The sequence below is a fragment of the Phascolarctos cinereus genome, unplaced genomic scaffold, assembly GCF_003287225.1.
Source record: "Phascolarctos cinereus isolate Bilbo 61053 unplaced genomic scaffold, phaCin_HiC Scaffold_5;HRSCAF=322, whole genome shotgun sequence".
Lineage (NCBI taxonomy): Eukaryota > Metazoa > Chordata > Mammalia > Diprotodontia > Phascolarctidae > Phascolarctos > Phascolarctos cinereus.
The window spans coordinates 46,539,735-46,557,164 of record NW_027555958.1 but is presented as its reverse complement, the minus strand read 5'-3'; the positions used below and the strand labels follow the sequence as shown (position 1 = coordinate 46,557,164).

The 17,430-nt window shown below is 45.3% G+C and overlaps 1 protein-coding gene across 1 annotated transcript in view; it reads left to right on the top strand.

The window, feature by feature from the left end:
- Window positions 1–17,430, top strand: part of CHD1L (chromodomain helicase DNA binding protein 1 like) — a 55,780-nt gene that overhangs the window by 17,637 nt on the left and 20,713 nt on the right. The window contains 6 exon segments of the mRNA XM_021003446.2: window positions 1,127–1,289; window positions 5,707–5,862; window positions 6,955–7,047; window positions 9,318–9,414; window positions 14,062–14,135; window positions 16,825–16,935. Of these exon segments, the coding sequence (XP_020859105.2) occupies window positions 1,127–1,289; window positions 5,707–5,862; window positions 6,955–7,047; window positions 9,318–9,414; window positions 14,062–14,135; window positions 16,825–16,935 (694 nt within the window).

Here is a 17,430-nt window from a genome sequence, read left to right as displayed (position 1 = left end):
TTGGGGACTGGCCATCTGCCCAAGGAAACTCTATGGCCTTCCCAGTGAGTGGGTCCATGCAGGAAACCAAATTATAGGACAAAAATTTCTTGGGTAAAAGTCGAGTCAGGATAAAATGAGTTAGATGTCCTCCAAGGCTCTTTATTTTCCAAGTGATGTTAGCCTAATGAATTGTCCTTCTTTACTTCAGGGATATTATTGTCTGAATAATTAGGACCAACTGTTCAGAAGTAGGATGTGTTCTCTCCACGATAGGACTCCAGAGGTGCTGGCCAATTCTACTCTCCACTTTTATTTCTAGACTCTGGCATGATCACTTCATTTCTGTTGGAGTGAGAAGACCTGAGTTTGTGTCTGGCCTCAAGGAAAATCACTTGATTTGTGTGTGCTTTAGCCCTTTGTGGGCAAAGGGGTGTCTGGTGGAAAAGAACAGAACTCTGGGTATAGAGTCAGAGAACCTGGGTTCTTGTCCTGGTCCTGCTCCTTAGTACTTCTGTCCCCTTGGATGAGTCACTTTAGGTCTCTAGACCAGACTTTTCTTCTTCCTGATAAATTGTGTATGAGTTACTCTTATTTCTTATTGTTCGGTCGTTTTCAGTTGGCCCCAATTTGGTGTCTTTTTGGCAAAGACACTGGAGTGGTTTGCTGTTTCCTTCTCCAGTTCATTTTACAGATGAGAAAACTGAGGCAAATAGGGTTAAATGACTTGCCCAGGGTCACATAGCTAGTACATGTCTGAGGCCAGATTTGAAGTCAGGCTTGATTCCAGGCCTAGTGCATTATCCACTGTGCCACCTAATTTCAGATGGATGGCTTTTGGGTTACAACAGTGAAGAGCTCCTAAATCTCACCAGTATCATCACCAAGTCATCTTTTGCACAACAAGCTGGCTTGTTTCAGAGAGAGTTTCTAAGACAGAGAGTCCCATCATTCATGGAATGTCATGCACTGATCACAAATGGTGCTTCCCGTCCCACCACATCTCCTAGTTCTTGCCTCAGTCACTACTTATGTCAAGGGGCTTCTACTTTTAAGATCTCCGCTGCATAAGGCCAGCTCATGGCATCTGGCCCAGGCAGCTTGATTTCAAACTTTGTTGGGTAATTTCTTTGTTCTTCCTGCTTAGATCTCTGTAGACTTCAGCCTCCTGTTGACTGGCACCCCCATTCAGAACAGCCTTCAGGAGCTCTACTCCCTCCTGAGCTTTGTGGAACCCAGTCTCTTCCCAAACGATCAGCTGGAAGATTTCATTCAGCGCTACCGGGATATTGAGAAAGAAGCTGATTCAGGTGAGTTACCTTCTTCATCCCCTCCAAAACCACTTCCATGAAGCATGAAGATTGAGCCTAATAGTTTGCCGTAGTAATTTAGACATTCCTTACTCCAGATCACTGCTCGACCTTATTCTACATTAGGGATTCTTATCTGGGGGTCTGTGAACTTGGGGGTGTGGGTGTGTGTATGTGTGTGTGCGCGCGCGCACGTGTGCGCGTGTGTTTATTTTGATAGCTTTATTTCACTATAATTGGTTTCCTTTGTAATCTTACATATTTTTTTATTTTCTGCATATAACAACATGATTCTGAGAAGGTGTCCATAGTCTTCACCAGGTTGCCAAAGGGGTCCATGACTCAAAAAAAGGTTAAGACCCCTGACTTGGAGAGTCTAAAGCAGGGGTGGGGAACCTTCAGCTTTGAAGTTTGGATTACGTCAAAGGGCTGCACTTGAAGACCTAGAAAACCACATGTGGCCTTGAGGCTGCAATTCCCCACCTTTTGAAGCCTGCTATAGCTAGAAGCAAGCCAAGCTGTCCTTGCCACCATCTGAGGGGAATGCAGGTGGTGAGGATGGGGAGCCCTGCTGCTCATTAGCCATGTGACTTCATCTTCCGGAGTCTGATTTTTCTCCCTCACAACCACCTTGTATTTATTGTGTATCTACTTGCATATATTCACATTGTGTTCCCTGATAGCACTCGAGCTCCCTAACAGTGGAGGCCATTTCATGTCTGTCTTTGGGTCCCCAGCGCCTTGCACGGGGCCTGGTGTATGGTCGGCACTAAATAATTGCCGATTGATCGATTGAAGAAGAGAATTGTTAACCAAGGAGAAATGTCTCCAAGGAGAACTGAAGGGCCCAAGGGTCCTAATAACCCTGCCTCATCTATCGCAGTGCTATTTTGAGGGCAAAATAAAAAAATAGTATGCAAACCTGATCTGAAAAAAGGGCCCTCCTGAGATAGGTGTCACTGCAGTGGACAGCCCGTTAGCTCCCCGGAGGACGCCGAGAACTTAGCTGCGGTGGTGGATTGGCTGGTGAGTCGGCTCAAGACTTTCTCGTGATTTCTCAGCTGTGCCTGTTTCGTGATCTCTCAGAAGCGGCAAGTAGAGCACACCAGGGTGCTGCAGTGGGAAGCGCTGGTTCTCTAGCCAGCTAAAGTGGTTGAAGGCACTAGGGGTTTTAGCTGGAGAAGAGAATGCTCAGAGGGGCCCGTGATAGCTGTCTTCAGGTGGTTGAAAGGTTGGAGCTACCGAGCCCTAGCCTGGGTTTGAATCCTGCCTCAGACACTTGGCAGCTAAGTGACCCTGGAGAAGTCATTTCCCCATCTCCCCACCTCACCCAGGGCTCGTAGGATAGCAGGCTCAGAGTCGGAAAAGGGCCTCGGAGATCATCTGTTCTGACCCCTCGTCTTTCAGACGAGGAAGCTGAGACCCAGAGACTCAGTGAAGGAATAGATGTGAAGCGCTTTGTCACTTCTAGGTGGTACATAGTCATGAGCTGTCATGGTTACACTCGCAGGGCAGCTGCCGCGTAGAAGTGAGATCGAACTTAGTCCGTTCGACCCGAGGTGGAAAATCGCAGTCCGTTGGCAGACATTCTGAAGGTACTGTTTTAAGTTCACCATGAGGGAGAACTTTTTAGTAGTTCAGAGAATCTCAGAGTTGGAAGGGACCTTTGGGGACCACCTAGTCCAGCCCCGACCTGCACAAGAGTCACTGCTACTGCAGATGAAGCAAGTGCCTGCATAGTCACTGTGGATGGATGAAGTGTCGATCAAAGATGAAATATGGGGGGGGGGGGTTGAGATTGAAACAGGCCGAGGGTACTTATTCTGGTCTCACAGAGTCTCCTTCTCATCTGGATAGGGCTCCAAAATTCAGAGAACCTGGGGAAACTTACATCAGAGGCGTCAAACACATGGCCCACGGGCCACACTACACGCGGGCATGGCCTGAACCAGACTGAAATGTAATTGGAAATTATTTAACCAAATAGCTAAGAATACAATGAAACACAGATCATCCACATGGTTTCCAACATGCGGCCCACAGGGATCCTTATGTATAGTTTAGCGGCCCCTGTTTCTAACTGAGGTTGACACAGTGCTGGCCAGAGCAGCGGTTAAAATAGTTTACTAGTTCGCCAGATTCCAGTCACGTCGCTGCTCTGCCTTTGAAATGCACACCCTTTAAAACTGGGTTGTCTACATGAGTTAGCACCAGATTCCCCCAGAATCCCCACAGTTTTGCAGCGCTGTCCAAAATCTAACCAGGTTTCCTTGAGAGGTACGGAGTTCCCCCTTAATCGCTGAGCTCCCTTTCCTCATTGCAGCAGATCTAAAAACCTGGGTGGAGTCAAATGCAGGAGTAGAAGAAGCGAGCTTACCCCATGCATTTGACTCCATTCAAGCATTTATTAAGTACTTGCTGTGTGCCTTTCATGATGCCAGATAGCACAGATACAAACAGAACAGTGCCTGCCCTCAAGGAGCTTTCTTTCTACTGGGAAAACCATATATACACAAATAAACTCATTCAAAACACATACAGTGTAGAAAGTCGCTGGTGTGGATGGGTTACCACACCACTCTGCCAAATTCCTGTATTGCTGAGTGTGTTGCAATAGCCATGCAGTGGTCTCCATGGCAACCCTCCTCTGCCCACCCTGCCCACAAACTCCCTAACATAATTGTCTGTCTGCTGGAGACTGCCCTGTTATTAAACACCTTCCGTGTGCCAGACTCTGTGCTGGGTGCTGCAGATCTAAAGACAAAAGGAAAGCAGGTCTTGTCCCTAAGAAGGGTAGTTATTGGAAGAGGCAAGCAGGGGGACAGAGAGAGAGATGGGCAGAGGTAGGGGGAGGGACAGAGAGATGGGCAAAAGGGGGGCAAGGAGACAGAGACATGGGCGGAGGTGGGCAAGAGGACAGGGATGGGCAGAGAGGTGGAAGGAGAGACGGTTAGAGGTGGACAGGGGGGACAGAGAGATGGGCTGAGACAGGCGGGGGGGCAGACAGAGAGATGGGCAGGTGTGTGCAGGGGGACAGACAGAAGGATGGGCAGGGGGGCAGATGTGACTGCTGAACACAAGCAATCGGATGGTGTTAGACCGGGGGTCCTTAATCTTTGTTCTAGGGACCCCTCGGGCAGGCTGGTGATGTCCACAGATCCCCTTCTCTGAATGGCATTTTTAAATGCATAAAATAAAATACTTAGGATTGAAAGGAAACCAGTTATACTGAAATACACTTGTCAGAATATTATTTTTTAGACCACAAGAAGAAGTTCACAGAGCCCAGGCCAACAGCTCCTGTTAGAGGGACATTCTCCAGCTTATTCAGCTCAGATGTAATGTTTACCTTTGATCCTCTTTCTGCTGGTTTCTCCTTTACTGAGCACCAGAGGGCGTGCCTGTCATTCCATACGGAGCCTGGCATTAGCTTGAGCTCCTTAAGGACTGCGTTAGTCCTGCAATAGAGACGGATTGATGTATCCCAGGCACCACCACTCAGGGCTCTGAATCTCAGCCTGTCTCTCACCTTGACTCCGCTGCTGTTTCTCTTTGTGACCCTGGACAGATGACTCCATGTCCCCATTTATTTGCTCAGGATTCTAACAATTAGGCAACCCTCTAGGAAATGCCAGGACATCCTTGGCATAGCAGTTAGGGGTAGAGAAAATGTAAATTAAAGCTAAAATCTCCTTTGGGGATGGGGACGATTGCGATGCAGGCGGACCCAGGACGCTTACTCTGATCTCAGGGAGGTGACTTTATCTGGGTTGGCCCCTAAAATTCAGAGAACCTGGAGGATAACCAAGCTACCATACTGTACTGGGTGGTGGTTTGTAATACAGTGAGATAAATGGTATGAAAGCATTTTTAAAAGTCCAGAATGCCCTACAAATGTAAACGGGTTTTGTTATTTCAGATAATAGGCTTATTTGTCATGCCTTCAAGGGTGCTCAATGGTCAGCTAATCATTTTCCTCTAAAATATGAACTCAGCCTGAGGGTTTGTGGTTTAAGGAATTTCTACTTTAGATTGTTAATTATTCTTTAAGTATTAATCGGCTTTAACAACAAACAAAAGTGACTAGTCCCCATAAAAGTTTTTCTCTGCCTGTGCTTCCCCAAGAAGAAGGTCCAGGAGGGGAAGGTCTGAAGCTGGGCAGCCTGTGTCGTTGTCTGGGATGAATCACCAGGCTGTGCTTAGATAATAACAGGGGGCCGATCCATCACAGTCGTGTTTGCAGGGCACATGAAGGGGAGAGTAGAGGAGCAACAGAGACTATGCTGATCGGGACAGTGGTGAGCAGACTCGAGTACCCAGGGGAGCAGGCCCAGAGCTTGCCAGGTAAATCGCTCTGTGCCCTCTGGCGGCTCATTGAACGTCTCAGCACACTCCTGTCTGACCTTTCCTCCCACAGTGACTGAGCTGCATCAGCTCCTGCAGCCCTTTCTGCTGCGGCGAGTCAAGGCCGACGTGGCTCCGGAGCTCCCCAGGAAGACAGAAGTGGTGCTCTACCATGGCATGTCGGCCCTGCAGAAGAAGTACTACAAGGCCATTTTGATGAAGGATCTAGGTAACCAAGGGATGGCTCTTTGCTTAGAAGCAGAGCTAGGATGTAGGTTTTTGGGAAGAAAATGTACTGTTGATCACCATCATCATCATTTATATAACAATTTACAAATACTTAAGAAATATTTCATGTTGTCCTTACAACAACAGCAACAATAATGATTATAATATATCCATATATTACATGATAATTGCATATATCAGCATTATAATTTCTCATAAATTATAATATTATTTAATTATAAGATATAATTAATAATTAATATAATTACATGTATGTGATTTTTTACTTTAAAAAGACCTCATTTGATCCTCATGACAACCCTGGGAGGTAAGTGCTGTTATCATCCCCATTTTACAGTTGAGGAAACTGAGTCAGGCAGAAATTAAGTGACTTGCCAAAGGTCACCCAGCTACTAAGCATCTGAGGTTGGATTTGAACTCAGGTTATTCTGAGTCCAGGCCCAGTGCTGTATTTACTGTGCCCCTGAGATGCCTCCCTGAAGAATAGGTATGAAATGAAGTGCTTAGAATTCCGATCAGTTTTCATGTAGCATTGTGGGTGTAATTGAGGCTTTCTTCACTCCCTTCATCGTCATCGTCATCGCCCTTCTTCTTAGCAGCTCTTTTCTTTCACCCAACTTTATTACCTATGTCTGGTTCTGTGACAGGAATGCTAGGATAGAAGTCATGACTTTCAGTGGTCTCTCTCTTTTATCTGTGACTTCCCCACATGTCATGGCCTATCAGAAGTCTCACAGACTCCAAAAATCCTTGTGTAACCGAGTTCACTCTTTAATTGACCAACTACGGTGGGTGCTCTTTCTCAACCAGATCATTTGACTCGCATTTGTCTAATTCATCGTTCCACCATCGCCTCATTTGGACTGAGTGTGGAATGCTGTAGGAGGACATCAAGAGACACTTTCAGATCAACTGGAAGTTTAGTCCACCATTTTGAAACTAAATGTTTGATAACAAAACTTGCCAGATAGACATTTTTTCCTGTAGTTCATTTAGCATAAAGATACTCCAAACAGAAGTATAATACAATAAAAAATGAGGACTCCAGTTCACTAGTCTCTTTATATTTCAGATGCATTTGAAAATGAAATGGCCAAGAAGGTAAAGCTTCAGAATATCCTATCACAGCTCAGGAAGTGTGTGGGCCACCCTTATCTGTTTGATGGTAAGAGAATGCCTCTGTTTCTCTTAATAGTTTCTATTGGTCAACAGTTAGCAGGTTTGTGTTCACAGGGGGGCTACAAGCTTACGTGGGCCTCCTCTTAGATTTTTATGAGCCCCAGATCCAGCCTTGGTTCCAGAGTCAAGGTGGGTGATCTCTTATCCAACTATCTGTAAAACTGGGGCTAGAATAAAGATGAGTCATGCTTGCCACCTGGCAGCCAAAAGAACTGATGTGACTTCAGGCATCCTTAGGAGAAGTATAGGGGACAGCTAGGTGGCGCAGTGGGTACAGCATCGGCCCTGGATTCAGGACCAGAGTTCAAATCTGGCCTCAGACACATAACACTTACCATCTGTGTGACCCTAGGCAAGTCACTTAACCCCATTGCCTAGACAAAAAACGAAACAAAACAAAAAAAGAGAAGTATAGCATCTGGAGAGAAAGGGAATCTTTTTCATGCATTCTGCTCCTTCTGGGCACCAAAGTAGGGAGGGCTCTTGGCCATTCATCTAGAGTGGAGTGTGGGCCTGGTGCTTCATCTTCTTAGGTCCTGTTTTCCGAAGAAACATCTGGTAGGAGGGGAAGAGTCAAGGTCGATCCTAAGTGGGACATAATCAACGTTTTATTTGTCACTTTACCTCTCTCTTTCTTCTAAGCACCTAGTGCCCTCACAGTATGCCTTTGGCTGCTCAGTCCCCTCCTCCCCCTCCTCGTGGTGTCCTATCTTGGTCATTACCTTCAGGGATTCTAGCTAATTATATATCTGTATTTATCCATATACATGTACATGTATTAACATATATTTGTCTCTCTGTGTGTGTATATATAATACATTAAAAAGTATCCATATGTGTATATACACACGAACATATATGTGTCTCTGTGTATGTGTATATGTACACACATTAGCGTATATGTCTCTGTGTGCATGCATACATCAACATATGTGTCTCCCTGTGTACATGTACATGCATGTATTATACATGTGTATGCATATACACATGTAAATATATCTACATATATTATGTATATATGTGCGTGTGTATATAATGTATACCCACACACGCGCGCGTACACACACACACACACACACATACATATAAAGTATGGTGCAAGAGAGCCTTTATTGCGCACCAAGAAAAAAATGCAAAACAATATAAAGGAGTCATCGTTGTCCATTAATAACCGAAAACCTTCTTCCCCCTTTGGAGTTCTTCAGCTCCACATTCCCTTCCGGGACCTAAGTAGCTTCCAGACTCTTGTGGCCACCCTGAGGTTTGGACTCTCTCCATCCACTCTATGAGCTTTAATAGAACGTAAGCTCTTTGAGGTCAGGACTCCTTCTTTTTATATTTCCATGCTCTGTGCCTAGCACGGTGCCTTGTACATTGTTGGCCCCAAATAAATGCTTGTTAAATTGCTTCCCTCTCAGCATTCACATGGTCCTTCAGCAAATCTAAACCACCAAGAAGAAAAAAAATTCTGAATTAGTTCACATTAACGTGTGCATGACTGATAAGGCCCCTTTAATCCTCAGAGAGATATTTGCTTATTAAAAGAGGCCACTTGTCAATCCAGATAAATCTCCAAATGATGGGTTTCTAGTCCGTGGGGTGTTTGGGGGTGGTGTTTTTAGACCCAGGGGAGCTTCGCAGAGGTTTGGGTTCCTGTGGAGCCAGGGGTTCTGCACTTTTTGTGTGTCATGGACCCCTCTGGCAGCCTGGCAGTACCTATGGACCCCTTCTCAGAATAATGCTTGTTGTTTACACATATAAGTGGAGAAAATGCTAAATTTCAGTTAGAGATGAATGAAAATAAAAGTTGTTTTTTTTTTTCCCCATCCAACTTCAAAGATTCCCTAAAAATCCACAGATTCATTAGGGGGCCACAGACCCTAGGTTCAGAATGCCTAGGTGTAGGTTATGGTAATGTAGGAAACCTCAGACCATAAAAAGCTTTGCACACTCCGTACCCCACCCAGCCCCCAAAACCAAACAAAATAAAAACAAACTTCCTAGGAAGGTGAACGAGTATTAAGATTCTACAGAATAAGATGGAATGTAGGCTCCTTAAATCTGATCTTCTTGCCAGGAATGGCTTAATGTCCCCCTTCAGAAGTAGCAGGGAGCAGCACCAGGACTCCTCTCTGGCCGGCAGCGGTTTGGGGTTCAGGACAGTCTTTGGTTCCCCCCCACACAGGAAGGACGCAGGACAACATCTACCCACTTCCAGGTCCCGGCCTGCTCATGTCAGTGACTTCTCTGTTGTAGGTGTGGAGCCGGAGCCTTTTGAAATTGGAGACCACCTAATTGAGGCCAGTGGGAAGCTCCATCTGCTGGACAAGCTGCTGTCGTTCTTGTACACCAGGTATCTGTCTCTGCCATGGAACCTTCCCTGGCCTCCCCCATCCTGCTGCAGTGATCTTTCCCTTCCCTAATATACTGTTTGTCCTTGGACCTCCAGGGTCCTTTGATATCTGGTGGAGACATCCTATGGTGCCTGGATGCCCTGAGCCTGAGAAGTCTCTCCCTCGCACCCCAGCCTCTTCAGTTATGGTTTCACTTTTCAACCAGCCATCTTTGTCCTAGCTCAGTGAACACTGTCGTACCCCAACATTTGTGGGGTTCTCAGATCTCTAGCCCTCAGTTTTCCCCTGAAGACAGGAGAAGACGGTGCGGAGGCACAATAGATAGTGTGCCTGAGCTTGGAGTCAAGAAGACCCAAGTTCAAATCCAACCTCAGACACTTATTGACTGTGTGACCTTGGGCAAGTCACTTAACCTCTGTCTGCCTTAGTTTCCTAATTTGTAAAATGGGGATGATAATAGCACCTACCTCCCAGGGGTGTTGTGAGGATCAAATGAGATAATACTTGTGAAGTGCTTAGCACAATCCCTGGCACGTAGTAGGTGCTGTATAAATGTTAGCTCTCATTATTCTTATTATAACCCTGCTCCCCAGTAATAGCAAACTAACCTTTTAGATATATACATTTAGATATATACATTTAGATATATACATTTAGATATATACATTTAGATATATACATTTTCAAAGAGCTTGTTTATTTCTCCCCCTCCCCCAGTCCTTGTTGTTGCATGGGGAATTTGTCCTGTATCATCTTTGCTTTGTTTTCTTTTATTGAGACCTTATGGGTCTTTATGTCATCCCTAATATCCTCCCCCCATCAAATCCTTCCTTATAATAATTGAAATCAGCAAAACCAAACAACAGAGCAGCTTTTTGAAAATATGTACAGTGTTCTGTACTCACCCCCTCCCCAAGTGGAAGGAAGTGTACCTTGTAGTCTGTTCTCCAAGGCCAAGGTTGGTCATTGCCATTAACCAGGGTTCAGTTGCCTCTTAATTTGGTTTTCATTTGAATTATTGTGGTTATTGTATATGATTAGGGGGCAGCTAGGTGGCGCAGTGGATAGGCTGCCAGACCTGGAGTCAGGAAGACTCATCTTCCTGAGTTCAAATGTGCTGTCACATACTTACCAGCTATGTGACCCTGTGCAAGTCACTTAACCCTGCTTGCCTCAGTCTCCTCATCTGTGAAATGAGCTGGAGGAGGAAGTATATTTTTGGCTATCATGAAAAACATTGTTAGGAATATTTTAATATGCATGGGACCTTGCTTTTTATCTTTGCCATTTTATGGTGCTTTTGAAAGGAGATTTACCGCAGTGCTCCTAGGGGGACATCCAATTGGATAGGAAGGTAGAGTTTGTACGGATCAGTAGATCAACACTGACTCTGTGCTGGGCACTGTGCTAGATGTTGAGATCAAAAGACAGAGTCATGGAAAGGGCAACAGTGATGCAAGACACAAAGAGTCTTAGTAGCTGCAGGTTAATCAGTCTGCTATTCCTGGACTCCCTCCTGCCCAGCTTCTGCCCAGGCTTGGCCTTCGTATTAAGTTTTTGTTCCCTTGCTGTAGACTTGGCTGGTCAGGGCTGCTGTTTCTCAGCTCTTCCAAACCCACCCCTACAGCCTTCAGTCACAGGGAATAGGAGCCTGGGGTTCAGTCAAGTACATGGCACCTCTAGGAGAAATTGGCTCCTGGTGTGGAAAAGATGGAGCCTTTGGAATGCTGTGTTGTGTTAGGGGAGGCAGGGACAGTGGGGTGTGCTGTGTACCCCCAGGTCTTTGGGAAGGTGAGCTTGTAAGAGTTCAGAGGAAGGGTAAGCAGATTCTCAGGGGCTGAGACTGGACAAAGGTAAATCAGCTCTGCAGGGGTCAGGCGCTACAAAAAGTAAGACCCTAATGACATAGGGATAAGCGATTCTGATTAGGAAGAGATGGCCAGGATCATCAGAAGTACTGACAGGGCTACCCAGGGAGCACATGGACAAACTCAGGTTTTAAAAAGACAGAAATGGAAGCAAGAGGACAGGTACCTGAAAGTAAATATAAAAGCATGGCGAGGTCCTAGAGTAGGAGAAAAGCACATTCATCTAGAACGAATGGAGTTTTGCCCCCAATGCTAAGGACAGCAGAAAGACTTTGTAAACTGTGGTGAGGATACAAAGAGAAACAGTGGAAGGTAGAGGGCCTCTGCCTGGCTGGGGTGAAATCATGACAGCAGGGCAGGAAAGATGACTCAGTACCCAGTTGGCTACTGACTTCCTGCTAAGGAGAAAGGATAACAATCAGTCCATCGACATATTTATTATGCACCTGCTGTCTCATAGTGTACTTCTAGATACTGAGAACACAAGTACAGAAAAATGAAACAATCCTCACTTTCAGTGAGCGTACGTTTTAAAGGAAGAGACAAGGTGTGTGGGTGTGTATACATATATACATATGTATGTGTCTATATGTATAGATATACACAGCATAAATAGGATGTGAATAAATATAAAAATAGAACGTGACTAAATATAAAATCTATTCAAAGTAATTAAATCCAAGGCAGTTTGGGAGGGAGGGAGGACACTAGCCATTGGGGGATCAGAAAAGGTTAGCATTTATCATAATCTCTCATGACATCCTTGTGGACAGCATGGATGTGTTACAGGTAGGTGGCTTTGGAAGAGGATGAACCTCTAAGAGTGGTGATTAATAAAGTGATGTCATTATGGAGAAAGCTCTGGAAAGTAGAAGGACCTTTGGCCAGTTTTGTCTCTGACTTTGATGAAAGTATAAATAGCGTTCCTATTAAATTTGTGGATTCCATAAACCTCAGAAGAATAACTAATACATTGGATGACAAACCTGAAATTCAAATAGATTTTTGCAGGTTAGAACAGTGGTTTTAGTCACTGGTGAAATTGGATAGGGAGAAATGCAAAGCCCCGTACTCAAGTGAAAACAATGTTACTTGCATCACTAGGAGATGGGGGTGACAAAGGGTTTGTGTGCAGGGAAATCTCTAGCAATTTGAATGGATTGTGGACCCAGTATGAGTCACCCGTATGATATGACGTGCCCTGCCAAAAGACTAATGTTATCTAGGGTGTGTGCACAAAAGCAGTGGCCAGGGCCTGGGAGTGGGGGTGTTCCAGAGGTCGTTTATTCTAGCTAGCCCCCATTTCCACTTTGAAAGACACGGAGGGGTTTCAGGAGGGCAACCTGGATGGTAAGGAGACATGGGGTGAAAAAAATGTCCTGGGAGGATTTTTAAAGTAAGTGGTGATTTTTAAAGCCAGGAAAAGAAGATGGTGGGTGGAAGATAGCAGTTTTCAGTTATTTGAAAGTGTGGAGGTGTGACTATCAGTGTTCCACTTGGCCCTAGAGAGCAGTGTCAGGACCAACAGGATGAAGTTATAGCGAAGCAGATTTTGGCTCAACATATGAAAAAAGCTTGTAGGTTTTAGGACTCCGTTACCATGGAATGTAGGTAGTGTATTGCTGTAGGTAGTGAATTCTGTCTCGCTGGGGAAGGGAATAAGCGTTTGCATAGTGTCTACTACGAGCTGGGCTTTGTGCTAATTGCTTTACAAATATTATCTCTTTTGATCCTCACAACAACCCCGCAAGGTAGGTGCTATTATCATCCCCATTTTACAGTTGAGGAAACTGAGGCAAACAGAGGTTAAGTGACTTGCCCAGCGTCACATAGCTAAGTGTCTGAGGTCACATTTGAACTCGGGTCCTTCTGACTCCAGGCCTAGTGTTCTTTTCATTGTGCCACCAACTATCCCCAGGCAGCGCCCCCTGGAGGTCTTCAAACAAATGTTGGGTTACCACCTATCGGAAATAAAGAAGGTAAAGATTGAATTAAATTACTTCTGAGCCCTCTTCCACCTCTAAAACTCTTTGATTCCATTAACCTTAGCTAGAATGTTGTTTCATTTCTGGCTCACATTTTTAGTCACTTATTTAATAAACATTTTTGACTGTTTTGCTATCTGAAGAGCATCATGTTAGATGCCAGAAGAAATAAGTCACAGGGGTGGGGAGCCTGCAGCCTCAAGGCCGCATTGGGCCTCTGGGTCCGCAAGTGTGGCCCTTTGACCAAATCCACACGTCACAGAACAAATTGGATTCATCAAAGGGCTGCGCTTGAGGACCTTGAGGGCCGCATGTGGCCTTGAGGCCGTAGGTTCCCCAGTCCTGAAATAAAGACGTTTAGATAAGTGGGTGAATAGTCTCAAATCCAGATAATTATAACAGAAAATATTGAATGAGTGCCTCAGAGAGGTGCAGGAAACTCCAGAGTTCAGCAAATCCAGAAACGAAAGCTTCATACAAGTTGGGCTTGAAAGAATGGGTTGGAATTCTGTAGGTGAAGAGAAAGAAGGGCACTCCTGGCAGGAGGAAGAGTGTGAACAAAAGTAGGAAGGTGGGAAAGGGCAGGGCACGTCGGCGGGCAGAAAATCTGGTTTGGCTGGATTGTACGATCCACAGCTAGAAAAACTGAGAGGTGTCAGCTTGTGGGACCTTCAAGGAAACAGTGCTGAGTGGGCTCCTAGGGTCCGGGAGGCCTTCTAAAGCTCGCATTGCTGGATCGTGCCGGAGCACCGCCATGGGCGCTGACAGGGTTGCCTTTTCCCGCTTCTCGCAGAGACCACCGTGTTCTGCTGTTCTCCCAGATGACCCACATGCTGGATATTCTTCAAGACTACATGGATTACAGAGGTGACTTCTCTTGGCCCCCACGCTGGCCAGGCCTCGTTGGACCTCACAGTTTGATTAGGCTCCACATGGGACGGGAGGGAGGATGGGGTGAGGGGGCATTGGGGAGGGGACAGAGGGGAGAAAAGAAGCGCTGATGGACACCAGCCAAAGACAAGAAAGCACTCTGCTTTGCCCCAGGAAACACTTAGCGGGCTATTATTTAATGAATGACTGATTGAATGAAAGAGGTAGCTTAAAACCAAAGGAAGGTAATGATTAAAGACAAAGTGGTGGGAAGGATTTGTGGCCACCCAATGTTGGAAGCGTGGGCAGAAATCAGCGTTTAGAGATGTTGGTGGTGGCTGTCCATGGCACCCTTGTGGCCCTGCTTTTCCCCGTCAGCATCCATGCTCTCTGGTCATTCATGTCTCTTTCAGGTTATCAGCTGCTGCCGCTCCCCCAGTTTACCAGGGTTCCCTGAATTTCAGGACACCTGCCAGGCAAAATCACAAGAGTTTCTTTCACTCTCATCTGCTTTCCTTTTCTCCAGTCATGGCATGCCAGTGTCTTTTATGTTGACATAGAATTGGCCATGCTCCCTGGGAGACCTCCCCAGGAATTCTGCATACAGACTCGTCCCACCTGGACCTCCCCAAGAGGAAGTTAGCAGGATGGAAGGATCCCGTGCATGGAGGAGGAGTGTATACAGTGGCCATTGGGGCAGGAGGACGGTGCTCCCAGGGACCCCAGTAACAAATACGAGGGGGAACCGTTTCATATATTACAAATGATATTCTTATTAATTCCAGTCCTCAAATCCAGAACATTCAACTTATGCACTTGGGCGATACCCCAGCCTAACATTTTTCTGCTCTGATTTAGCTGAAATGTCAGCTCATCTCTGCTTCCCACATAAAGCACTGGACGACGGAGCTCACTCCTCTTTTTCAGCCTTCCTGAGTCGGCTTTTCTAGCCCTCAGTTGTTGCTTGGGCCAGAATTTTCTCCCTATAGCCCTCAGCTCAGTCCTCTTCGGGCGCCTTCCCTCCGACCTTCTGACCTGGGAAAGTACTCTCAGCTTTTTCCTCCTGAATGCACTTAGCACAGTGCCTGGCATGTAGCAGGAGCTTAATAAATGTTGATTGATTGACTGATTGATGATGCATGGCTTCTTTACCCAGAGTAGCTCGCTGTCTCCTTCTCTGCCCAACTCCCAATTCCCTAATCTAATGAACAAATCAGAGAGCCAGTAGTGACTGGATCCCTTTCCCCCTTTACTGTGTCAGGGTGACACTGTGAGGACTGTCCTTTTTTGGTGGATGCAGAAGGCAAGGTTTGTTGCAGTAATGATCATCACCCACCTTACAGCAGCTGGCAGTATTACCAAGGCTCTCTCACCCTCTCAGGGATTGGGCAGGGGCATTTGACCACAGTTCCAGAGCAAATACTTCAGAGTTGATCCCCAGAATCTTAAGTAAAATAAACAGTACCATTTGTGAGCAGGGACATGTTAAGCCTTCTTAGCTAGTGCTTTTCTGTTTGTGGATGAAAAACATGTAGTCACAATCCCTATGCCTGACTATGCCAGGAAGGGGAAGGGAAGAAGGCCTCTTCATTATTAGGGAGAGTGTTGATGAAAGAGGTCAAGGGCTTAGGTGATAGGGAAAGGAATAGCAAGGTAGTCTAGTGTATAGAATGATAGACTTGGAGTCAGGAAGTCCTAGTTCAAATCTTGCCTCAGGTACTTACAAGCTATGTGACCTTGGACAAATCACTTAACCTCTACCTGCCTCAGCCACATCATCTGTAAAATGGGGATAATAATAATACCTACCTCCTAGGGTTGTTGTGAGAATAAAATGAGATAATTATTTGTAAAGTGCTTTGTCAGCTTTAAAGTATCTCATATATATGTGTGTGTGTATATATATATATATATGTATATATATATATACACATATGTGTGTGTGAGTGCATATATATACACACATACATATATATAATATATACACACACACGTGTGTGTGTATATATATATAGTGTGTGTATATATATATACACACACATATATATATAATTGGAGTCATTCATTCAACGTTCAGCAAACTAAGTATTCCCTATAGGGAAGGTACTTTGGGGCCTCAGCCTAGCACATCATGTAAATCATAGTAAAACAAATAATGCAGTACAGATAGGTCACTTGTATGCAGTAGTCGTGGGCCTTAAAAGTTGTGCTTAAATCAAAATCTTATAAATTATTTTTTAAAACTGGGACAGTTCACTATGATCAATTCATCTGTGAATTAAGGTATCCTTTTACAAAGTGAATCATGACCTTTTTTTTTAATCCGGATTTTCGTGTTGGATTTGATTAAAGATGAGATATACGTATGTCAGGGATGGGGAGCCTGCAGCCTCAAGGCCACATGTGGCCCTCTAGGTCCTCAAGTATGGCCCTTAGACTGAATCCAAACTTCACGGAACAGATCCCCTTAATAAAAGGATTTGTTCTGTAAAACCTGGACTCAGTCAAAGGGCCACACCTGAGGATCCAGAGGGCCACATGTGGCCTTGAGGCCGCAGGCTCCCACCCCTGACCTATGTAAATAAGTGGAAGGAGGAAGTTTTGAGACGGATTTACATTTTTTTTGCTATTTCCCCAAAGAGCTCTTGAAAAGGTATTTTTTTCCTTCTGTTTTCTTTCTGGAAAGGCTATAGCTATGAGCGTTTGGATGGGTCAGTGAGAGGAGAAGAAAGACACCTTGCAATTAAGAACTTTGGACAGCAGCCCATATTCATTTTTCTCCTGAGCACCAAGGCAGGTAAAGCACGACGTAATGGAGGTCCAGTTATTGCCACTTAGCCTCCCTGTTCCCTGGCCCCAGACTCCACCCCAACCCCACTTGGCTGTCTCATGGATGTGTGATTGGTCATGAAGGGAGCCATGCAGCTAAGTGAGTAAGTCAGTATTAATCCATCACCACAGCTAGGAAAAAACATGCATCTTCTGCTGATGTTGGGTCAACACTGTCTTCACATTCAATAGAGTATACATTCTTTGAGGGCAGAGACTGTCTCCATTTTGCCTGTGTATCCTTAGCACCTAGAGCAGTGCCTGGTGTATTAGTTAGTGCTTAATAAATGCTTATGGATTGATGAGTTATGACATCATGTTTATAAAGACTGAAATTAGGTCTGGAGAGAAGGTCTTTCTGACTGCATCCATGCAGAGTGCAGGTGAGAACGTGGTCCCAGAGAGGGTTAAGACAGTATCGATTGGGCCGAGAGCTGGAGCAAAGCTATTCCCAATCACTAAT